We start from the raw sequence: 25,815 nt of genomic DNA, 5'->3' as shown, positions 1-25,815 counted from the left end.
AACACATTTTGGTCATAATGAAAATTAATAACATTATTTGAACATTAATGTAAATGAAATATCGCGACCTTAACACATTAAGTTTTAGTTTTCCACAATACATCTAATGGTTGTAGAGAAATTCAGGTGCCACATTATTGACCAGATGATTCATGCATTCATCATCTGTCCATTTCCATCACGTTGGATGCTGTACGCTATTCCGAAGGTTCGTTAATCTGAAACACACCAATTGATCCCTATACCAAGAGGTTCGTTAATCCGAAAATGAAAAAGAGTTCATTAATCCGAACATAATTATGTAGCGTTATTTCGAAGGTTCGTTATTCCGAAGGTTCGTTAAATCGAAACTGAAATAGGATTCGTTATTCCGAAGGTTCGTTTATCCGTATTAAGGACCTTCGGAATAACAAACCTTATCACATTTTCGGATTAACGAACCTTCGGAATAGCGAATCTCAGTTGGAATAACGAAGATTCGGAATAACGAACCTTCGGAGTAAAGAACGTTCGGAATCACGGACTGTAACCTCAGAAATATACTTTCTTTCTTTCTTTCTTTCTTTTTTAAAAACAGATTTTGATTGAATGAATTAACATTAAAGTAGTAGGCCTACTTATCTATAAGTTTACAAAACATCTTGTGCATGTGATAACTTCTGCGGTGAAACGTTCTTAGGAATTTGTGCCGTTTGATTTTGAAATTTGACAGACAGATCTCGAGCAGCCATTGGAAGATGGCGGTGAATTGGGGTGGAGTAGCTGGAATGATCGTGTTTTACCTGTTGATCCTCGCCATCGGTCTCTGGGCTGCCCGGAGATCCCGCGGCCATGGCAGGGACACGGAGCACGCTATGGTCGGTGACCGGGGCTTCGGGTGGCGGGTCGGCGTCCTGACCTTAATCTGTAAGTCTTCACTGAACTCAGACAGTGGCGCAAAAAATAATGGTTATGAAAATGACGAAAAACTAAGGAACTATAATATGAGCAGTATTGATGACGATGCCATTATGATAATGAGAATAGCTTTAAAAGTAGGCCCAATTATTCACGTGGGATTCTCATGTCGTAATTGTTTGCTGTGAAATATCCCTGATTCTTAGACTTATGAATGTCAGGAAGTTCGTATTATATAATGATTATGATATTAATGATGATCATAAAACAGCATAGCGCCATTTATCTGTAGAAACATTTAAAGGTGCCAAACCATATCATGTGCTCGAGTAGATCATGCTTTTCTACAGTATGTATGTCCAAAAAAAAAAGAAGATACAATCTGATTTTTGCATTGAAAACTCCCAATATGATTAAACTGTTTAAATGTTATTTCAGGGTCTAGAAATATAACATCTTAGCTCTATTTTGCAGAAAACCCCATTCAATTTGGTTCCGCGGTCACAGAGAAATGTGGATTGGTGTAAAGCATGTCATGAGTCTGATTCTTCCAAGTTTAGCACTTGGATGCTCTTCGACTGTGAACACAATACTGAGTTGACAAAACTTGGAGGGAAGGGAATCCTGACATGCTTTACAAAGATCCTCATTTCTCTTTAACCACTGATTCAAATCGAATGCGGTTTTCTGTAAGATGTGGGCAATGAGTTTCATAACCTGAAATTGTATTTGGATTGATTCGCTATTTTGAAAGTTATCATTGCGGAAGGTCCCGTTCTATTTTTTTTTTTTTTTTAAGGGGGGGGGGGGGGGGGGGGGGGGACATACTCCATAGAATCATAATGTGTTCATCTTACCATGGACCTTCGTTGTAGGTTTACCACATTGAATGTATAGGGCTCGGTCACACAGCCCAAAAGTCGCATAAACGCATTCATGAATCACGTATGAAATTTGGTTGTGCGTGCTTGTCCGTCGAGAATTTTCGCTGATTTACGCGATGAAAATCACCGATGATTTGTTTGTTTGTTTGTTTGTTTGTTTGTTTCATTTCCATCTGAGGAGATGGCTGGATTTGCGCAAGAACTACGGAAAAATCACGTAAAAATTACTTAAAAACGATTCACTTTCAGCGCATATAGGCATGTAAAGGCCCCAAATAGGGTGAATACGTGGTTGTGTGCGAGGACTGATGTCCACGGAAAACCACGCACAATCTGCGCATTACTAATAAACTAATGAACTGCGTAAGAATTGCGCATGCATGACTCACGCATGAACGCGATAGCGACAACATTTTCGCGAACGATCAGTGATATTCATAGGCATATTTCGCGCATTGTCCGCGTAAGAACTACGCAAACTACGCAAAAATTACGTAAAATAGCGCAATATACTGCGTAAACTTTTACGCGAAGCCGAGTTTTGAGCTGCTCAAAACCGGGAACCGCGTAAAGCACCGATCCGGCGCACATCGGCGGACAACTACGAAGGTTCCACGTCAGACAAACTCATTAAATGTGCAAATCGCGTAAGACTCGAATTTCTTGTGTGGTTCATGCGTTTACGCGACTTTTCGGCTGTATGACCAAGGAGGTTCTAGAGATGGAGTGACAACAGTGTTATTCCTTTTGATTCCATGTTTGATGCCGCCACTAAGAAATATTTGAAGCATGGGCCAAACAGGATCTGCCGCGCAGATACGAAGACAATTGACTAGTGTCTCATTGCATAATCACCAGCCACTTTCAAAGAAAGATATGTCTTTGTGATTGTAATTACTTTTCGCTATCCCTTCTTATAAAAGGTAGGTGATACAGACACGAGGATGTGCGAATAGAAATTGAACAAAAAATGCTGAAATAAATATGAAAATTACTCGACTGGCCATACCCGGGTACTAATCTGATATATCTATCAATAAAGAATTATACTTGAAGATTATTCCATATTAGTTTCATTTGTGGAAATTAATCGGAAAAGTGATAAAACCAGCTTTCCAGGATGGTACCGTTTTAAACATTTTTACACTTTTTGATTTACACTTTTGTGCAAATTTCTGGACGGAATTGACTTTTGTTTTACATGCTTAATCATTAAGTGAAATTTCATTTCATTTAATAAATAAATGAGAAAAGTATGGCCAACATCATGATAACGTTCAAAATGAATCTTTAGATTGCTCAGCAAGACGGCGGCGTCAAACATCGATCATCAAAGGCACAAGTGCACCTGTGGAATTCTTTTGTACATCAATAGAAATCTGACAACTGTTTGAATAATTACAGCCAGTTAAAACTCCATGTATAAAACCTCCTTGGTATGACCGACAATTGTCATTCACAAGAAAAATCACATTGTATTTTGTACCAATAACGATTATCACCTTACTCCGCCCATATAGATTGTTAAACAGCTTTTCACGCACCTAAATTGCTTACGACTGTAATGTCATCCAATTTGCTTCCTTCATTCCTAGATATAGGCCTACTTTACCAAAAGTCTTCCTCTTACCTTTCTGACATCTTAATGATATAGTTCCAAGACCCGACAGTCAAACAAATTCATCCGTGAAAAGTAGAAACCTGCCGTATGCGTCCGTTGTAAACCAACTCGGCACTTTGCGTGGTCCCGTTATTTGGGATTCGCTATAGGCTACCTCCCAACAGTCCAAATACACAATCTAATAGGACGTTTGAAAAAAAAAGAGAGAATAAAATGTTCTTCCTTGCTAGATAGGCCTACTAGTATCAGTTTGACAGTTTGATGCGCACTTTTGATCAAACACATGCGATGAGTAGCCTCATTCCGGTGTTGAATTCTTTTCCAATCACAGATGATCCTATCAAGTTATTTTGTCAGTAAAATGATTAATCATGCAAAAATCTTGTGCGTGTGTGTGTGTGTGTGTGTGTGTGTGTGTGTTCGCTACGATTACACTCGTTTTCCTATCATAGTGTCATAAATAGTGAGAGATGTTCACTATTCCGAGGATACGTTCAACTGAAATTAGATAAGGTTCTTTATTCCGAAACAAACGAATTAAGTGTACCTTCATGCTCGCTACACCGAAATTCAAATAGGTTCTTTAATCCGAACATTTTGTGGCGTCATTCCAAAGATTCGGTAATTCGAAAATGAAATAAGGTTATTTTCGTTATTCCGAAGGTTCGTTTATCCAAAAAGAAAAAGAAAAACTGCGTACCGGTACTAGCGAACCTTATTTCATTTTGGGACTAACGAGAGGGAAATGTAGGGCTAAAGGGCGATATCAGGTCACGTATTATATCTTTTTTTTCGCACTTTTTAATCTTCCAAGCTTTCATTCTTTGCCGGCTTTAATTGTAGCTGTGGCTCAATAAACAACACAATAACAAGTCAGAATCTAAACATAAATTGGTAATAAAGGAATGTATATAGATAAATGCAAATAAATCATAGACGAATAAAGATAGGTGATTCAGATATCGTAGCAGTTTATAGGCGTCTGGTTACCGTGGTTATGAGTTGCATAAACAAGCACGTACATTTTATATATACCTACATGAGCATTAGGTCAAAATAGACTCAAATCTGGACATTTTTGGTACCAAGATGATTTTTTTTTTCAGGATAGGTCCAGAAATAATTATGTTTAGAATAACATATTAAAAGTCCTCATAAATCCTCCTCGAGCGTTTTCCGCAATCCAAGATATAGCATATGAAATGGCCGCCATTTCCTGAAATTCTTATAACTTTTCAGCCAGGTAACCCAAATGCAAAAAGAAAAGAAATGTCCAAATTTATGTTTTTAAGGATGAAGAACTAAATAAAATATATATGATGAGATGTTGACGCACACAAGTACCGTAATACAAGATGGCTCCAAAATGGCTACCATTTCTTGAAATTCTTATACACCCAACTACAAATATTGAATGTCTATAAGGATGAAGAACTCAATAAAATACATATTAAGAGATGTTGACGAACACAACAACCGTAATCCAAGATGGCGTCCAAAATGGCCGCCATTTCCTGAAATTTGTATAACCTTTAAACTATAAGCAACCCAATAAAATGTAAGTGTCTAAATCAATATATGTTTCCCCAATAAAAATGTAAGTATCTCATGTTTCGAAACATGAATAACTCAATAAAATACATATTGAGAGATGTTGACTCATGCAAGTACCGATTAAACCGCTCGATCTCCTCCTAAAATGCAAAATGGCCGGCAGTAACAATTTTATCTCACAATCATGTGAGTAAATATTAGTATAGTGTATAACAAACTTTTTATTAAAAAGAGTTTTTATCTGTAAAGTATATACAAATAAATACATTGAAATGTTGAAATCAAGGTGTGTTCTTATCACGAGAGAATATATTACTATGGCCTAATTTTCGTCACCCCTCGCACATGAGATGAAAATTTAGAGGTAGCCTTTTTTTTTTAAAAATTTCCAACGCATTTGATGTCTACCATGAGGTGAGTTCCATTTGAAACTGTCAGTTATCACTTAGGAAGTAAAATCTTTTTTTTTTTTTTTTTGGTGTTTGTGCTACATACAAAATTGGTGTCTACATGGGCTGCAAAATAATGTGTAATTTATCACAAGACAATTTTTTCTTTGGTGCAGTATATTGCTCCACCTGAAACAATTATGCCTATCCCTTATTTTATTCATTTCATGTAGATTAGATGTAATTATATAAGAGATAAAATTAGAGAATATGACGCTCATAGTTATTGGTACATGGGGGAGGTATACTCCCCTCCCACACGAGGGATTTGTAAAACTAGCATTATTTTAGTGCAAACGTTTCGTAAGATATTGAATTGTTTCCATTAAAGAGAAAGAAAAATATAAAGTAGTAGTCAGGGAAATGGGAAACGGGAAGGTGTGGAAGAGGGATTCCCCCCCCCCCCTCTAACATGAGGGAGATTTTGCATTATCAAACTTGATATTCAGACATTGATTCTGATGTATACCCTATTGGTGAAATATTAGATTTTTGTTTCCATCAAAACAGTAACACAAAGATATATTTACTGATATTCCTGGAAGTGTGCGGTCATAAGGTTGCCCGATCCCACGCGACGGAGATTTTCATATTTTTAGACTTGAAAATCAGAGATCTGTTGCACCCATTTTGTGAATTATCCTATATTTTTTTCTATTTGAAAGCGTTAGGAAAAATATATAGTCAGGACAACATCGGGGAGGGGGAAATATGGGAGGACAATACTCCTTCCCATACGATGGAGAGTTTGGCATTTTCCGATTTGAAATTCAGAGATTTAGACATTTAGAAATATACGGGGAATGTGCATGAGGTGATGCACCTTCACACAAAAGGGAGACCTAAAAATCTCGGGGTTTTGTTGATGAAATACTAGATTTTTGTTCCCATTGAAAGTGTAAGTAGAATGAAGACAAGTATACTCATAGCAAGTTCGGAAGTTCTCCTCAAGATAAATCTACACGTCTTTCTGAAGAAAGGCAATGGTTTTGTCACCAACTCATTATTTTATACACTCTAAAAAAAAGAAAAAAAAACGGGTCAGAACTGACCCGAAACTGGGTCCGTTGGGGTAACACACCGTTCCGGGTAAAAAATGACTTGGAATTTGGTCATGAAGACCCGGAATGGGGTCACCCTGACCCAATTCATGACTCTGGATGGGGTCATATCTGACCCCATTCCTTGTCATTTCTGACCCGGAACGGTGTGTGACCCCAACGGACCCAGTTTTTTAGAGTGTATGTTTTAATATATTCAATTATCATATGTGCTTTTTAGTGGATCACTCTTTTCCATGGCTTTATTCACTTCTTAATGTCCTTTCTGCATTCATGACATTAATGCTATTTCTGCAAGTATCATAGGATGCATTGTTTGTTTTACATTATTACACATTCATTGGCACATACCTTTTTAGTATACTCTCATCAACCACACCTAGTTTATGACAGGCTTTATGTCTTATTGTTTGACAAAAATTTTCAGTAACTTTGATACGAAAAATGATTGGGTTCAGCTTGGTCCAATTTATTTATTGCAGCTGCTAGACCTATACATCACACGAACAAGAAGAGTTCTATTACTCACAATGACTGCTCAATGGTATATCTCACCTCATGTTCTTACACGGAACCAAAAGAACATAATGTTATTCTACATGATATTATGTGCTCCCTAAAAAGTTGTTTGCAATGAGATAATCAAATGGCGATGAATCATTACGACTGGATCAATGAATAGATTGATGACTGAATCAATATGCATTAATGAGTACTAGTAAATTATACTGCACAAATCTAATTAACCATTTAGTGGCTGAATTTATGGACTAAAATGTAATCCATAATAGCGTTGGGGTTTGATTATTTGATATCGATTTGCGTCTTTTCTTTCATGAAACATTCATCACGTAGCAACCTGGGTGGGAGGTGGATTCATCAACGGAACTGCAGAAGTGGTGTTCACTTCCGGTCTGGTGTGGGCCCAGGCACCGTGGGGATTCAGTCTCAGCTTTGTTGTCGGTAAGACCAGGGGCCCGTTGCATAAAAGTTACAATTATGGTAACTTTGCCATCCCATGGTAACTTCCATGGAATTCTTGATTTTGATTGGCTGTTGAGTATTGTTGTCATGGTAGTTACCATGGGATGGCAAAGTTTCCATAATTGTAACTTTTATGCAACGGGCCCCTGGGATCTGGGAAAAGATAAAACCCGAAGCGCTCGGTTGTGTCATATCAGTTGTCCGTTTTTATCAGCCGTGACAGGAATGTGTTCATAGGATTCGTATAAGTGGGTGTGATAGTAGTAGCATGCGAGAAAGATACATAGAGAGATGAAAACAAAACGGAGACATAGGTCATAGGTCATAGGTCATAGGTCATATCTTGTTTCAACTTCTCTCTGCCTCCACATTCCGTTTTCTTCCCCATCTGGTCATCATGAGGTGACGTTATCTAAGATAACAAAAATTTCCCTTCGACAAGAGAATTTTCTCTTATCTTCCTTGAAATAGACAACCTTGCAAACATAACCGTTTTCTTGTTTCGTGTCCCCTATCTATCCTCGCATTCACTTTCAAGATCATGTTTGCGCGCCATCTCACTGCTTGAATTTTCCTAAAATCATGATTCACGTTTAAGAAAATATCATCTATCCTAGGACATGAAGTACAATGGAGGGTCTCTTCCTTAAAGGCATAATTTGCTATTTGCAGATGAAACAAAAACCCAGCATCAGTGCTTCAAAATAGTTCTAGAATGAGAGTTTGAGATAAAGATAACAATGTAAAAATTTGAACTAGTATGATCGATGTTAAGTATTGTTAAATATACAAAATGTGAATAATAGTAATGATAAAAATGTTTCCAGACTAAACCGTATACAGTTATGGTTTATTAAGAAAAATAGTGATATCTCCTTAAATAAATATTTTAGGCTTTATTGCAAAAATTTAGTATAAGTAAATGTAGGATGTTTTGTGAAAAAACTTACCTACACATATGCATCAAATGTGATATCTTGAACATTTTTTTAAATCACTGCTCCCAAAGGTAAACTGGACCTTTAAAGTAGGCTCTGGTTCTGATTTAATTTCATTCCGTTCCCCTGTATTTGACTATACAAGTTATGAATTTGACAAATGAAAAAGTGAACGGTACAAATACATACTGCAAATTCTTTGTTCATTCATTATACATGTTCAACAAGAAAATTATCAAATTGTGGAGAGTGTATCTTTTTTGAACGGAAGAAAATATAACATATTCAGAAACCCAATCATATAGGTAAAGTTTGATCTGAATGACAATCTTCAAAGAAAGAAACAGAAGGCAACTGTGTATATTGACCATCATAAAAATAATTTTCGAGAAAAAAATCTTTACCAAGACAAGGTAACGAGAATTTGTCTTCTCTTCATCCTCCTCATCAGAGCATGGACAATGCAACAAGTTTGGTTTGAAGCTACACGGCTGTATGCTTTCAATTCGTAGATATCCTCTAATTTTATTGTACATAACAGTCAGCCATTGTGTACTCAAGATCATTTCTAATTTTCTTCTATCAATTTGTGATGTTCTGTGGAAAAAGAAAAAAATAGAATAGAATAGTCTAAGAATAAAAAGAATTGAATTGAATTGAATTGAACTGAATTGAATCGAAATGAACTAAATTGAATTGGATTGAATTAAATCGAATCGAATTGAACTGAATTGAATTGAACTGAATTGAATTGAACTGAATTAAATTGAATTGAATTGAATTTCTCCAACCCTCTTTCCCCCCAAGATGCGTTCTTCTTTGCCGAGAAGATGCGAGCTGCCAATTACGTCACAATGATCGACCCATTCTCCATCAAGTACGGCGCCAAGATGGGCGGCATCCTCTTCATCACCGCCCTGATGGGGGAGCTCCTCTGGTGTGCAACCATCCTTACTGCCCTGGGTTAGTGAGATACAGTAAATGTCTCCCCCCCCCCCCGCCCCCTCCCCCTCAAAAAAAAAATACTATCGGATTTTTGCATTGGTGAATTTCAAAATTATCAAACAATCTGAATGCTGTTTTAGGGGATGAAACTATAACCTCTTATCTACATTTTGAAGAAAACCTCATTAAATTTGGTTGAGTGGTCACATAGAAATGTAGATCGGTGTAAAACATGTTAGGGGTCCGTTTCTTCCAAGTCCCGCACTTGAGATGCTCTTAGAACTGCGGACACAATAGACAAAACTTGGAGGGAAGAGATTCCGGGTGCATGTCACGAGACCGACACCCACGAGTCATACAACACACGAGTCAAACAGCCCATGAGTTATACAGCTCACGAGTCACACAGCCCATTAGTTCGACACTAAGCTAACAAGGCCCACGAGACCGACACATTAATCCCCGTGCTGTATCTGTCGAACTCGTGGGCTGTTTTCACCTAGTGTCGAACTCATGGACTTTATTTGCCTAGTGTCGAACTCATGGGCTGTATGACTCGTGAGCTGTATGACTTATGGGCCTTATTTCAATGTCGATTTCGTGGGCTGTATGACTCGTGGGTGTCGGTCTAGTGGGATGACCCCGAGATTCCTGACATGCTGATACTCATTTCTCTTAGACCACTAAAGCAAATCGAATAGGAGTTTCGGTGAGATGCGGGTAATAAGTTATAGTTTCATACCCTGAAATTGTATATGGATTGAGTCACTATTTTTAAAGTTATCGTTGCGGAGGGTCGTGTTTTATTCATTTTGTTGTTATTGTTGACATAATATAGCGATTAGTCAATGAAACGAACACGACGACAGTGATAAGAATGAGAGTTTGAACAATGATAACGAAATAGAAAAACTAATGATAGTATTACAAATAATGATGATGAAATGATGATGATGAAATGATGATGAAATTATGATGATGATGATGAAATTATGATGATGAAAAATGGTTCGCCTTGCCAGCGGCAAGATCTATAATGCTCGCACTGCTCGCTAGAAGCGACCCCTTTTATTACTTTTAAAGAAGCATTGCCAGGTATTATTATCCAAAAATGTTGTATTCACATCGGCCACTAAATAGACGTCTTGAATAGAATACCTGGTACTAGCGGGACTCGATTCTATGATTTGGTCTTTAAGTGCTAGGCCTTAGCCACCACACCACACTCCAATGCTCCTGGCAGAACAGTCGAACATGAAATTTATACTCTGACTTTTTGGAGTTACAGAATGTGACCTTTAGGCTTTGTGATTACCAAGGGAAATTAAACCGCACGCCTGGGTCTTGATGCATTTGATGTCAAGATGTCAAAATCTATTATAACAGACACAAAAAAAAATAAAACAATAAAAAAATAACTGAATTACTTCATCAGTATTTTCTTCCGCAACAAGTAGTACACTATGATATGGATATTCGTGGGAACTAGGGGTGTGACCGAAGCCTAGATACGATATATCCCACGCTTAAGCTGTAGCCCCACTGTATTCATTGTACGCTTGTATTACTGATACGTTTCTGCTGTACATTGTGTAAAGGCAATTTAGAAAAAAAAATATTTTGTTAACAACTGATGTTAATGTATATGTATGGCTCCAACAATGCATGTATTGTTACATGTACATGTATGTTTATTTACAATGATAATACAGGAATCAATCAATCAAAAGAGTCCATCAATACAACACCACCTGGAATGATTGTTGGGACAAAAAAAAAATTATCGTCTGCTACAGATGCCCTAGAAAACAACGACCCCAAGCAACAGCCTGTGGGCTCGGCTCCATAAAAGCAACAACACCTCAGTATGTCTTCCTTCCACCCCACAGGTTCCACAATGAACGTCATTCTCGATATTGATCGATACCTATCGGTGATCATCTCCGCGTGTGTTGCCACTCTCTACACTTTTGTCGGCGGTCTTTACTCCGTTGCCTACACGGACATCGCTCAACTCACCGTCATCTTCTTCGGCCTGGTAAGGTTGAACTTCTTGTTCTGGACTAGACTCTTGCGTTGATTACTGTCAACAAATTTAGATCAAAGAACAATCATCACTAATGAAATGCGGAGCTTTCAGATAGTTTTCATAACAGATGTCATAATACTTGGCGAAGACTCGACGATCAGAAAAACAAACAAACAACCAATTATCATCTGACTGCCTTTAAGTGCGAAACAGTTCGGCTTAACAATCCGGCGGTTCGGTGTTGTCTCATATAATGTGTTAACCTCATTTAACAGGTACAGTTCGTTAAGCGGATGTTTCAAACGTATTGTGCATGTTATAAAGATAATAAAACATTGTTAATTATCTAATTCACAGTGTAAGCTGACCAAATAGGGCCAAATTGTTATGATGAGACTGGTATTTTGGGTTCTTCCCACGAGACCGGCATCCACCAGTCATAAGCTAATTCCACATTGAAAAAAAAGGTCCATGAGTCATACAGCCCAAAAGTAATGCAGCCCATGAACTCGACACTATAGGTAAATAAAGCCCATGAGTCCGACAATAGGTAAACAACGCCCATAGGACCATAAAAGGCCTGAGGGACCGACGCTAAGCAACTAAGGCCGACGAGACAAGTGTCGAACTCGTATATATATGCCTATTGTTTGTCTAAAAAACAAATGTCGAACTCGTGGGCCTTATTTGCCTTACTGTCGAGCTCATAGGCTGTATGAATCGTGGGTTGCATGATTCATGGGCTGTATGACTCGTGGGTGTCGAACTCATAAAGTGCACCCAACAATTTTGGCAACTTGCATAAAGGCTTCTGCATTCCGAAATGTCGCGACTGATATTCAGTAATGACTCGGAAAAGTCACGTGACTTTCTGGCACTTTTAGGCTTTTCGTTGTTCTGTTGTTTATAATTGGAAATATGCAGACGAGATCGAAAAGTAACGAGTAGTATGTGTTTAAAAATAACTAATGGTTCTCTGTAGACAGTTTTCTCGCTTGGAATAATGAGGCAATAAATATTCTTCATATATGCCTCCATTAAAATGGTTATTCCCCCGGAGCAAATTAAAATCCGTATGAAAAACTTGTAGATATGATTGTAAGTGACACGAATTGGCGAAGGTCTCGCGGCATAACATTTGATACACGTATAGAAATGAAAAGAATGCTACATTGATAGTGTCATTACATTAATGAAAAGTTCGCCTATATTGACAGGCATTGCCATTGACAGAAACAGAAGAAAGAAAAGAAAGAGAGAGTGAATTGAGGAAAGAGGAAAAGGGACGACAAAATTCGTATCTCTCTTTTCTAAATTTTGTTCAGTGGCTGTGTTTTCCCTTCGCCGTGACTAACCCGGCCAGCGCCAGTATAGTGGCAAATAGCGATCTCTGGGTTGGTGAGTGGGACAACAAGTATGTTGGGGTGTGGCTGGACAACGCTTTGCTCCTGGTAGGTACATTATGACGTAGAAGCAATATGTTGTTTGTGTCCATCACAAAGCTCTGCATTGAAATTGTGTTTTATCAGTTATTTAGGACAAAGATTTGTCTTACCAGCCAAAGATATTTGTGCGAACCTCTCGATCTCGTTGCATGTTTTTATCATATTATTATGATTATTTGACACTGGTATTGAACGTGATGTTTTTAATCATAGGGACCGTAATACGATGAATATGCAGAACAAGGGAAACTCATCAGCTATAATCAATTATAACAACATTAAATGAGGTACAATGTATTAGAATAATAATTGATGGTTCTTCAAGACCGCAATTATTTGTTTGTGATCGACTGTGATCAACGAACATCACAATTTCCACCGCCGAGTGGTAAAAGTTACTTATGAAGGTAGGTTCCCCAACCAGAACTTCTAGCATGTATCAGTTATAACTTTAAAATATTTCTCAGATTTCACTGATGTTTTCTGCCATTATTGCCACATTTTCTCAATCCATGTGTATATTTGGGCATCATTCCCACTTAACCTGGTCATTTATGAGATTGTGGTTCACAATGAGTGCATCACTGCAGGGAATTTGTAACCAGTTTGTATGGAAGGGTAGCATGGAGCTCACTTTTTATGTATGTTATTCAGAGAGAACATTCATGGAATCGTCTGTCTATCTGCAGTCTACAAACACACACACATACACACGCACACACACACACACACACACACATACATGTATATATATATTGTGACGAACTCGCCTTCTTGTCGTGAATTAAGAGAGTGTATTTGCCTGTTTGTACAAATGTCTCCGCGAGCCGTGTCAGGATGGCCGAGTAGGCGGGGTTCGTTTTGTTGCAGTTTACAACGATCCCTTTTAAATTACTAAAACTACTAGTCTATGTCTACCATGTAACATGTTGGGTCAGAAGCAGTTCACCAACACAAGCGGCATACATACAAGTTCATCATCACTTAACGTATCTCACTCCCAAGCGTCTCTTGTTGAGGATGTTAAATTGGTACACCTATTTTTGTTACCAACATTTGCTACCAAGTTCTACTACCAAAGTTTGCTACCAAGTTCTGCTACCATGTTGTGCTACCATGTTTTGCTACCAAGTTCTGCTACCATGTTTTGCTACCAACTCGTGGAACACATTTCACAACTATGTGGTGGCACAAGGTAATGTGATGACTGGACCTTGGATTGGGCACGGGCATATGCGACAAGTCACATTACCACTATTCCCGAAATCCAATAGCGACGACTGGAACTTGGATTGGGTACGGACTATGCGACAAGTCACATTACCATTATACCCGAAATCCAACGGCGACGACTGGAACTTGGATTGGGTACGGACTATGCGACAAGTCACATTACCACTACCCGAAATCCAATGCTGCTTGTTGGTAGAACTCCACTGCTTCTGCCACCACTAAGTACTACTTGCTTTATAAGTCAAACTCAAAGAAAGAGTCTAAAGAGTCAAATGTTGAATGAATGTATAAACAGTTTACTTGGTGCTTCCACGCAGCAATGAAACAAAAGCAAATGAACTCATGCAAACACTTACTGTACTGTTAGTGCTACGGGCTACTTGCTGGCGACGTAGTCGGACAGCGGCCAGTTTATATGCTTCCTTTCCTTAAGAAGAAGGATAGAGGATGCAATCCCGCACGGCCTTATAGTGCAGAGCGAATCCTCCGGATATCGATCAAATAACCTATTATCATGTCATGGTTAGTAAATTCGACATAATTATTGATTCTAAACATATTTGGGGTTCATCGTTCCATCTAACGGTATGTACCGACGGCTAAAACAAACATGTAAATACTACGATGGTGCCAACTCATAAATTTCCAACAGTATAACTAATTATTTAACATCAATGTTTAAATCATGATAATTAATTATCCCATAACAACGACTATTGAGAGTACGGTATACGGCACTACTGTTGAAATAAATAGGACGCCCTCTTTTACTGTTAAACGTACAATCGATTTTAACAAGTTGTAATTGGAAACAATTAATTACAATCGATTTTAACAAGTTGTAGTTGGAAGCAATTAATAACAATCGATTCAACCAAATTTTGTTACATGGCTGCCCTCCCCATGCAGGCTTCGTCCCTGGAGCCGAATTTAAGAGAAATATAGAACAGATATCAGGAACGTATAACTACGAGATCAATTGTGGGTTTGGTAACTACAAGTCTAGGTACAGTCATATGACAATGTTACAGCTACAGTTTTTCTTTGTCAAGCTGTCCAATATGACTACTTGTCCATAACGAATTCCTCTTTGATGACCTCCACAATCTCCCCATGTGGAGCGAACAGTCTCTCTGTCGTGCGGAGGAGCCGGTAGCCTGGTCGAAGGGTGAATACTTCTGCTCTCGTCTCCTGCATATCCTCCCTGCAATCTTTGCGGACTCCGTTTATGTAGTGCCGCAGCATTCCCTCCGGAGGGGTCTGTGTGGCCACGGTGCAATGCTTCTGGACAGGCGGTGGACTCTGCGGGCGACGCGGTCGGGCCGATGTGCAAAGGTCTATCACCTCCAACGCCGGTGTAATAGCGGTGGATGGTGCTTCTTCCCTGCTGCTACTCGGTCCGGGCTGCCCCTTGGATGCAGAGAAGCTGACATGGGGAAAGTCTTCCCTCTCATCCAGACACGGAGTGCCCGAATGATTCCGAGTACGCGGGGGACGATCATGCCTCGAAGGGGAGCGGCTCCGGGATCGAGGTTGGTGGTTGGATGGTCTCTCCGGAGACCGGGTACGTCGCACTGGTGAGGGGCTCTGGGTACGAGGAGATGTATATTTCGAGGAGCTGATAGGCGGTCGGGGAGAAGGACGAGAAGGACTGGCAGGTGGTCTTGGAGAAGAGCGAGGAGGACTGGCAGACCTCCTTGGGTCCCGGGAGCATCTCGGAGGGGAACGGTTGTGCGAATTATTGAAAGGACGTGGATACCGTGGGCCATTAGCGTTTCCCGAGAACACGGGTGTGTGGTTGTAGACCCGTGATGGCGCTGTGGCGTGGGTCCCGGCATGCTTCTCAAGAGTAGTCTTCCTACCCGTCGTAAAACTACACTGGTCACACCGGAACTTTTTCTCATGTGCCTCAGTCACGTGTCTTTTGAGCGAGGCTATTTTGCTGTATGCTTTGTCACACAGTCCGCACTGATATGCTTCTCTCTGAGACATCCTGAATGCCTGAAAAACATAAATATTAACAGTTCATTAGTTTCATCAGATATGTTGTATTTCAAGTTCACATGAAGGACGCATTACTATTGTTCAGTATTATCGTGTGACTCAGGATATGTCCAGGTTTCTAGCTGTTTTCCTATGTAAGGCTTAAGTCTGTCTACATGTACTACCACACACTTGGCACGGGGGGAACGTTGGACGCGGAATGTCACTGCAGAAAGTCGTGATACGACAAGGTATGGTCCTAGCCAACGGACTTGCAGCTTTGGGCATTGTCCTTTCTGACGTGTTTTCTTCCGTAACCACACAAAGGTCCCTACTTCAGGACTGGCGGGCACAGCCTTCCTGTCATAATAACGTTTCTGGTGTCGTCCCGCTGTGCTCAGCTTCAGTCTCACACGTTCATGTGTCTGATCCATGCGTCTCCGTAACGCAGAAGCATACTCTGTCTTTTCTGGAGCCACTTCTCCGGGGGAAAGCAACGCTACATCCAGCAAGGAGAGAACCTCTCGTCCCAGCATCAACATATTTGGGGTTTCGCCGGTCGATGCTTGAGGACAGCTCCTGTATGCCGCAGTTGCAAAAGGAAGGAGTTGGTCCCAGTCCCGTTCGTGGTTTTCTGCATCGAGGAGAGTTGCCAGCACGCCAAGGAGTGTACGGTTAAACCTCTCCACCAGTCCGTCTGACTTCGGGTTATATGCTGTTGTACGAGTTTTTTTTTACTCCTAGCAGCCGGCAGACTTCGGTAAAGACTTCAGAAATGAAATTCCTTCCTTGGTCAGAATGAATGTGCCTTGGTACGCCATACCGACAGATGAACTCTGTCACCATGCGTTCTGCTACTGTTTCTGCCTTTTCGTCTGGGATGGCGTAGGCTTCACACCATTTGGTAAAATAATCCCCGATGACGAGGACATACTTGTTTCCATTGGTGGTGACTGGCAGTGGTCCGAGTATGTCTAATGCAATCCTCTCCATAGGTGAACCACTGATGCGTTGCTGCAATGGGGCCTTGACACTTTTTGCAGGGGACTTCCTTCTGGCACAAATATTGCACTCTCTCAGTTCTGATCTGAAGTCAGCAGCCATGCCAACCCAGTAGTATTTCTGTTTTGCTTTCCCCAGACACTTGGACAACCCAAAGTGGCCACTTGAGTGGATAGTGGACACTACCTCGGCCTTCAAGGGCTTTGGAAGGATCAATTGTTTGGTTGTTTCCTTTCCGTCCGATGATTCCCAGCGGCGATAGAGAGTATCATCATGGATCTCTAGGGCCTCCCAATGATCCAGTAGTCTTCTTGCTGGTTCCGACCATGCTGCAGCCTCCTGAGAAGTAGGAAGGAGGCCCGCCTGCTTTGCCTTGTATATTGGGGCAATGTCACAGTCCTCTTGTTGTAAGTTACCAACAGGTTTGTCCGTCGGCCTAGCAGTAAGCACCCTTACTTCAGGTTGTCCATCTGGTTCTACACGCCCACATTGCTTGCATGGGCGACGGGACAAACTGTCTGCGTTCCCATGGCTGCGGCCCTGTCGATGCTGGATGTCAATGTCATACTCTGAAATTTGTTCAAGCCAGCGAGCAAGCTGGCCCCGTGGATCCTTAAAGTGAACCAGCCATTGGAGGGAACCGTGGTCTGTCCGGATGGTTACATGTCGTCCATAGAGGTATTGCCTAAATTGTCGCAGGGAGTATACTACCGCCAGTAGTTCCTTTCTTGTTACACAGTAATTCTTTTCTTCTTTGTGTAGGCTGCGACTCGCGTAGGCAATGACCTTTTCTACGCCCCCTTGTACCTGGGAAAGTATGGCTCCGACACCGGTGTCACTTGCATCCGTGTCAAGTATGTAGGGACCATCTGGGTTAGGGTATGCCAAGACTGGTGGAGATGTCAGTCTCATCTTCAGTTCTTCGAATGCAGACTGGCATGCATCGGTCCAGTGAAACTGTCTGTTTTTCTGCATTAGCTCATGCAGAGGCTTGGCAATGGTTGCGAATCCTTGGACGAAGCGACGATAGTAAGACACCAGGCCGATGAAACTCCTCACCTCCTTTGTCGTCGTAGGGGTAGGCCACTCCTTTATGACCTTCGTCTTGTTGGAGTCGGTGCTAACTCCGTCAGCTGACACGACATGGCCGAGGTAGTTGACACTTCTCTGAAACAGATGACATTTTGATGGCTTTAACTTCAGGCCTGCCTTTCGTAGTCGTTCGAAAACAATCCTAAGCCTTGCCACCTCCTCGTCCACAGTTCTTCCATAGACGATAACGTCATCTAGGTACACGAGAAGGACCTCCCAAGTCAGCCCTGCCAGAACCCGATCCATCAGTCGCTCGAAGGTTGCCGGGGCGTTTGTAAGTCCGAAGGGCATCACTCGCCAGGCATATAACCCACCGTTGGCAATGAAGGCCGATTTCTGCTTGGCATCTTCATCTAACTGGACTTGCCAGTATCCACTAGCTAAATCCAATGTGGAAAACCATTTGGCTTCGCTCAGGGCGTCCAACGTGTCGTCGATGCGTGGCAGAGGATATACATCCTTTACGGTTACTGCATTTAACTGCCGGTAGTCCACACAGAACCGTTTACTACCATCCTTCTTCGTGACCAGAACAACATTTGATGCCCAGGGACTGGCAGTGGGTTCGATGATACCTTGTGTCAGCATGTCGTCAACCTGTCTGGCTATCTCCTCTCGTTGTCCGGGAGCATGGCGTCTTGAAGCCTGGCGGATTGGCCTAGCATCACCTGTGTTGATGGTATGCTGCACGAAGGTTGTCCTTCCTAGATCTGCTGGGCCTGTAGAGAACACATCTGAGTATTCCCTCAGAAGCTCACATACCGAGTGATGTTTTTCTGGAGGTATCTCCACCAGACTGCGTTGGCACAAGTCTTCCAAATGTGTGGGAACACAACCCTGGGATATGCCTTCTTTGGAAGGATTGGCCTCCACGTCATTCGCGGCAATGCTGGTTAGGTTGGCAACCACTGTTCCTGTTGGCAACGTCAGTGCCGTCGTTGTTGGGTTGTACACCCGGACTGGTAGAATTCCCGAGTCAGTCGAGATAACTGCCCGAGCAACCAATAAGCCTTTTTGCAGTAACTCAGTTGGGTTGTCTGGTGGCTCCAATAATGCGAAGCCCTCGGGGATACTTTTGTTGTGTTTTGCTGGGAACCCTAAGAGTATTGCTTCGTGACAGGGGGGTATGGTGCTTGTCTCGCTGACAGCAATGCGACAACAGAAGCTGTGGTGCTGGCTCTCCTCGCTTACACACGGGAGGGATACCCATGGTGTGTGCAGTTGCATGGCGTGGAAGTCCAACGTGGTTCGCAGACCCATCAACAGATCTAGGCCTAGTATACCATCAGCTTTAATATCAGCCACCACCAAGTTCACATGGAAGATGTAGGAGCCCAGCTGTAATTCCATTGTTGCGTGCCCTTTTGTCTTTAGCTGAGACCCATCTGCTTGGCAGACAATGTTTGTTACTGCTTCAAGTGGCATTCTTCGCTCCGGTCTCATCTGAAGGTACACCGCTTCTGAGATATATGACTGAGATGAGCCACTGTCTATGAGAAACATCACCTCCTTCCCATTTACTTTCGTCTCCACGAACAGGCCCTTCAGGAATGTGGATGGTACGGGCTTAGCTCTGGAGCTAAGAGGTGGTAGTTGAGATGACCCTGTTCCCTTGTTAGCATGGGTGCGTCCGGCTCTGGCAGGACTCGTATCTTCCTTGGATGTGCTCTTTCTGTCGTGAGCCAGCTTACTGTCCTCTTTCTTCTGCTTTCTTTGGGGGAGTGCATCAGGCTTCATTGTCGCCCCTTTGGTAGGCAAGGGTGTTGGCTGCTCGTTTTCTCTTCTTCTAATCAAATCGCTGACTGCATCGATCATGGGGATGGCACTGCTTGCAGTAGTTTCCATGGGCATGTCACCTGCTGCCTCGTCCTTTGTGACCGCATTGTCTTGTTTTGCATCTTGTGGTGACAACATTCGGCTATACTGTCGGCGGTCATTCTCCATTCGCAGGAATGCCTCCGTATTCAGAGCTGCTTGAATTGCTTCATCGAGCGTAGTTGGTTGGGCGCGGAAGAGGCCAGCTCTTATTTCCCGGTCAACTAAGGCATCGAGAAAGTGACCCCGAGCCAACCTGTCTTGGCCTGCTTCCCCGAACTCTGGATAAGCCATGATTGTAAGTTCGCGAATGCTTTGCCCAAGCTCTTGTAGGCTTTCTTTGGGTTTGCGTCGCCTGGTGCGCAGTTCTGCCAAGAACATTTCCGAGTGTCCAACAGGGCCAAACCGGTGCTTGAGGCGGTTAACCAATTCTTGATACGTCAAATGACGTCCCGTCTGTTGAACTAGGACTTTGACAGCAGCTCCTTTGAGGCTGGCAGCCAGGTATTGGAGAGCCTCTTCTTCTGTCCATTGATTAACACCAGCGCAGGCTTCGAAATGGCTGAGGTAATCCAGCACTGGTCCCTTGCCATCATATCGATCTGGTGTCACAGCTGGCTTGTGGGCTCTATTGCCTTGTACAACATAGTGGCGTCCCTGGTCCCACAGCTCTGGGCGTCGCCACGGAGTACTTGTCGCTCGGATTTCCAAGGGAGGTGCTGGGCCAGGTGGTTGAGTCATTGTTACTCGTGACAATCCTGGTTCAGTCAGCTGTCGTTGCCGCATTGTCGGTAGATATGATGGCCCTGCTTGGTGTGAGTTCGAAACAAACTGGTGTGGCATAACATCTGATTGTTCCCCACATCCCAGTGCTTGTTCACTTGTATGTGGTGGAGGCGACTGCTTCTGAAGTAGCTTCGATGAAGGCGGAGCCGACCACTCTACATCCACATTTGAGTCTCCAAACAACTGAGGTTGTACTACTGGCGGGCGTAACGGTGGTGACGGGTTAGGGCTCCCTCCATGAAGTGTCATCGGTGAGCAGCGTGAATTAGACATGACCGAAGTTGGTGCTACTCCAGTTTGTTTGCGTACCGACTCAGATACCTTGATGATTAAGTCGTCGATTTCACTTATTCGGCTCTCCAGCAAACGTGAAAGTTCCAATAATGATGTTCCGTGTGCCATCGTGGTAACAGATTCAATTACATTTACCTATCTTAAAATTATTAACTAGGGATCCCACTCCTGACACCATGTGTGACGAACTCGCCTTCTTGTCGTGAATTAAGAGAGTGTATTTGCCTGTTTGTACAAATGTCTCCGCGAGCCGTGTCAGGATGGCCGAGTAGGCGGGGTTCGTTTTGTTGCAGTTTACAACGATCCTTTTTAAATTACTAAAACTACTAGTCTATGTCTACCATGTAACATGTTGGGTCAGAAGCAGTTCACCAACACAAGCGGCATACATACAAGTTCATCATCACTTAACGTATCTCACTCCCAAGCGTCTCTTGTTGAGGATGTTAAATTGGTACACCTATTTTTGTTACCAACATTTGCTACCAAGTTCTACTACCAAAGTTTGCTACCAAGTTCTGCTACCATGTTGTGCTACCATGTTTTGCTACCAAGTTCTGCTACCATGTTTTGCTACCAACTCGTGGAACACATTTCACAACTATGTGGTGGCACAAGGTAATGTGATGACTGGACCTTGGATTGGGCACGGGCATATGCGACAAGTCACATTACCACTATTCCCGAAATCCAATAGCGACGACTGGAACTTGGATTGGGTACGGACTATGCGACAAGTCACATTACCATTATACCCGAAATCCAACGGCGACGACTGGAACTTGGATTGGGTACGGACTATGCGACAAGTCACATTACCACTACCCGAAATCCAATGCTGCTTGTTGGTAGAACTCCACTGCTTCTGCCACCACTAAGTACTACTTGCTTTATAAGTCAAACTCAAAGAAAGAGTCTAAAGAGTCAAATGTTGAATGAATGTATAAACAGTTTACTTGGTGCTTCCACGCAGCAATGAAACAAAAGCAAATGAACTCATGCAAACACTTACTGTGCTGTTAGTGCTACGGGCTACTTGCTGGCGACGTAGTCGGACAGCGGCCAGTTTATATGCTTCCTTTCCTTAAGAAGAAGGATAGAGGATGCAATCCCGCACGGCCTTATAGTGCAGAGCGAATCCTCCGGATATCGATCAAATAACCTATTATCATGTCATGGTTAGTAAATTCGACATAATTATTGATTCTAAACATATTTGGGGTTCATCGTTCCATCTAACGGTATGTACCGACGGCTAAAACAAACATGTAAATACTACGATGGTGCCAACTCATAAATTTCCAACAGTATAACTAATTATTTAACATCAATGTTTAAATCATGATAATTAATTATCCCATAACAACGACTATTGAGAGTACGGTATACGGCACTACTGTTGAAATAAATAGGACGCCCTCTTTTACTGTTAAACGTACAATCGATTTTAACAAGTTGTAATTGGAAACAATTAATTACAATCGATTTTAACAAGTTGTAGTTGGAAGCAATTAATAACAATCGATTCAACCAAATTTTGTTACAATATATATATATCCACCATCAAATCATACACATCCCTCTCTCTCTCCCTTAGTTTCTTTCAACACACACACATCATAATGCGCATCATAATAATGATATGAATATAATCACTCTCCATCTGTCTCACCCTTTGTATCTCTTCCTACGCTATCTGTGATATTTCATTCTCTCTCTCTCTTTATCTTTCATTATGTATCTATCTCTCTCCTTGTCTACCACTACCACCACAGATAATGGGCGGGGTTCCTTGGCAAGCGTACTTCCAGCGCGCTCTGGCGTCCAAGAGCCCAAGGCACGCAAAGTATATGACACTCGTGGCGTCCGCTGGTTGCATCATCGTCAGCCTACCTGCCTATCTCATGGGTGCAGTAGGCGCCACCACCGGTAGGAAACAACGCATGTTTTGCCAACAGCGACTTTCTCATATATAGCATTCTTGTTGATGTAATGGCTAATGATGTTAAAGATTATCCTTATTGGTATGATCATTGTCACTGCCACAAATAAGTTTACAATAACAACGACGTTTTTGGGAATTGTAACTGACTGACCTGTAAGTACTGACGACGGTAACAACTTATGGCCTAATAGTCTATATTGCATTTTTAAGAATGCTCAAAACTGGCAACCCACTTGGAATGAACTAAATGCAATCCCATGATGCAACCACGACGGAGTTTAGCTTCCCGGTGGGAACCCATGTGTCGGCCTATATCTTGGTAATAATGAACGAAGTTGATCAAAGTCTTTTTTTTATTTATTTGCCTGTCTGTTTGTGTTTCTTGGCGATAGTTGTATGTAAACACAAACTGATTAAAAGTATTATTTTTGTAGCATTATTTTTCTCCATATAGTGGCCTCCGACACAGGTCTTTAAAGTATATTTTCAGGGTGCACGTCACTGGTTTGACTCTCATAAGTCATACTTGTAGGCCTACAGTCCATATAATCTCGACACTAGAAAAATAAGTCTCATGAGTCCGACACTGAGGTAAAAAAAAAGGCCATCGAGTGCGACAATAAGTAAGAAAAACCCAGAAGACCGACATATTAAGCCCCGTGTTGTAATGTCAGTCTCGCGAGCCCCCCCCCCCTTTTTTTTGGGGGGGGGGGGGAGGGGCCTTGAGTTGAACCCGTGGGCCTTGGCTGCCTATCATGGGATTGTCGGACTCATGGGCATTTGTAGCCTAGTGAAGTCCGACTGGTGGGCCTTGTTTGCCTGTAGTCAATGTTATACTCACAGGGGCGGATCCAGGAATTTCGTAAAGAGGGGGCGCGTTTACAAAATTAAAGGGGGGGGGGCGCACGCACCCCTCCCCCATTTTTTTCTTTTTATTTCTTTTGTTTCAACAAAAAATATTCAGTTAAAGTCACTACGGTTCATTATGACACATGGTTTCCTTTCACGTAGACTGGAGCGCGGTAGAGATAAACCTGAACCGGACCAATCCCGCAGACGACCCGAGCATCGTTCTTCCCGCCATCATCCAATACCTCACCCCACCCGCCGTGGCCTTTTTTGGTCTCGGGGCCATCTCGGCGGCAGTCATGTCCTCCACCGACTCCTCGATACTCTCATCGACCTCCATGTTCGTTCGGAACGTCTACAGGAATGTCTTCCGACCTAAGGTGAGACATAAAAGTGGTTTTTTTCTCCTCAAAAGCAAACTGAACCGAACCGAACTGTCTTCCGTTGCATTAACAAGTATTTTTTTTCAGTGGTAGTTATCCATTACCATTCAAATAATACAAAAACAATATTACACACGGGTCGGGCTGTACATGGTGTAGGCATACAAAGTCACATATAATTTTATAGACACAAAAAACAAAACTAATTAGCGTGTATCCTTCGTGTGTAAGTTTTTCCTTGTAAAGAAGCAGAAATTGTAGCTTGATAATATACTTTGCATCTCATTATTTATCAAATTGATAACATTTGAAATGAATAAAAATGTATAGCGAAACAAAATGGAATCCTGCTATCTGTATAGGTCTAGATCGACCAAAAATGCACGAATTTAAAAGGAAATAAATGGAAAATGACATAAAAGTGAGAATGAAACTTAATGAAATTGCAGAAGCCCGAAGACTACATAACCATGCCAGGATGGCATGACTCTTATATCATTACTTTTTAGGCTTCAGATCTAGAGCTGATGATCACGATGAAGATCACACTCGTCGCCGTAGCCGCCATCGCCACGATCCTGGCCCTAACCGCGGATTCTATCTATTCCCTCTTCGTTCTGAGTGGCGACGTCGTCTACGTCAACCTCTTCCCGCAACTCGTCTGCGTGGTCCACATGGAGAGATCCAACACCTACGGCTCCGTGCTCGGGCTGATCGCCGGGCTCGTTTTCCGTATCGGCGGCGGTGAACCGACGCTCAACCTGCCTCCCTTCATCTACTACCCCTTCTACAACGAGAGCGACGGCCAGCTCTTCGCCTTCCGAACCCTGGCTATGCTGTGCTCGCTGGTGACCTGCATCGTCGGGTCCCTGATTACCGACGCCATCTTCAGGCGAGGCTGGCTCGACACCAAGTGGGACATCTTCAGGTGCTTCGAGGATCATGCTGGTGTGAGCGACATCGGAGCCAAGAACACAATCGAGTTGCAAAATGACGTATCTAATGACAAAAAAGGAAGCGTCAATCCAGCTTTTAATTCCGAGAAGGGAAATTAAAAAGGAAAATTGAATCTGGAAGGCGCCTATCTGCGTGTACATTACTATAATTTATACAATGACACTTGATAAATAGGGGGTAAACGTAAAGATTCGCCTGGTTTTCTGTGATCACCTTAAGATATCCAAGCCTTACAATTTCAAGTGGATTACTATTTGTTCATTTTTTTTTTGTTTTAAAGAATATTTTATTCTTCATCAATGGAAAAAAAAATGTACAAACAAATTTATACAAAAGAAATCTTCATATCAATTTCGTAATCAGTTTCATCGATGGAAACAAAATTGTATTAACCGATTTATGCCAAGTCTTAACATCAATTTCGTACACTGATGCATTTATTTTTTGAACAAACGTAAAACACAAAACATATACGTACCTCTTTTTTTCACTATTACAAAAAAACAAAACACCAAAAATGTCATGGCAGAGACGGTCGATCTACTGAGCGATGGAGTTATCTATTCAGTGTTTGGATTAGGCAATCACTGTACATTGTACTTCACTGTTTCGAAATTCTTCTGATTTCTTATGTATAGTATAGCAATTTATTTTATTGATTTCCTGATG

At 41.9% G+C, this 25,815-nt stretch overlaps 1 protein-coding gene across 1 annotated transcript; it reads left to right on the top strand.

Annotated features, from left to right (window-relative positions):
• Positions 1–737: 737 nt before the first annotated feature.
• LOC139724988 (high affinity choline transporter 1-like) lies at positions 738–25,184 on the top strand (the record flags this gene model as incomplete). The annotated part of the gene is made up of 8 exons (XM_071636081.1): positions 738–906; positions 7,322–7,429; positions 9,196–9,351; positions 11,223–11,371; positions 12,688–12,813; positions 22,788–22,941; positions 23,969–24,186; positions 24,699–25,184. Coding segments are annotated over exons 1-8 (1,566 nt in total), but the record flags the coding sequence as incomplete, so codon positions are not given.
• Positions 25,185–25,815: the final 631 nt, after the last annotated feature.

Source organism: Diadema antillarum, unplaced genomic scaffold (genome assembly GCF_040938485.1).
Source record: "Diadema antillarum isolate AM-2024a unplaced genomic scaffold, OU_Dant_1.0 seq00000009_RagTag, whole genome shotgun sequence".
Taxonomy (NCBI): Eukaryota; Metazoa; Echinodermata; class Echinoidea; order Diadematoida; family Diadematidae; genus Diadema; species Diadema antillarum.
Note: the sequence above shows the minus strand (reverse complement) of the source record. Positions and strands in the feature narration are given on the sequence as shown.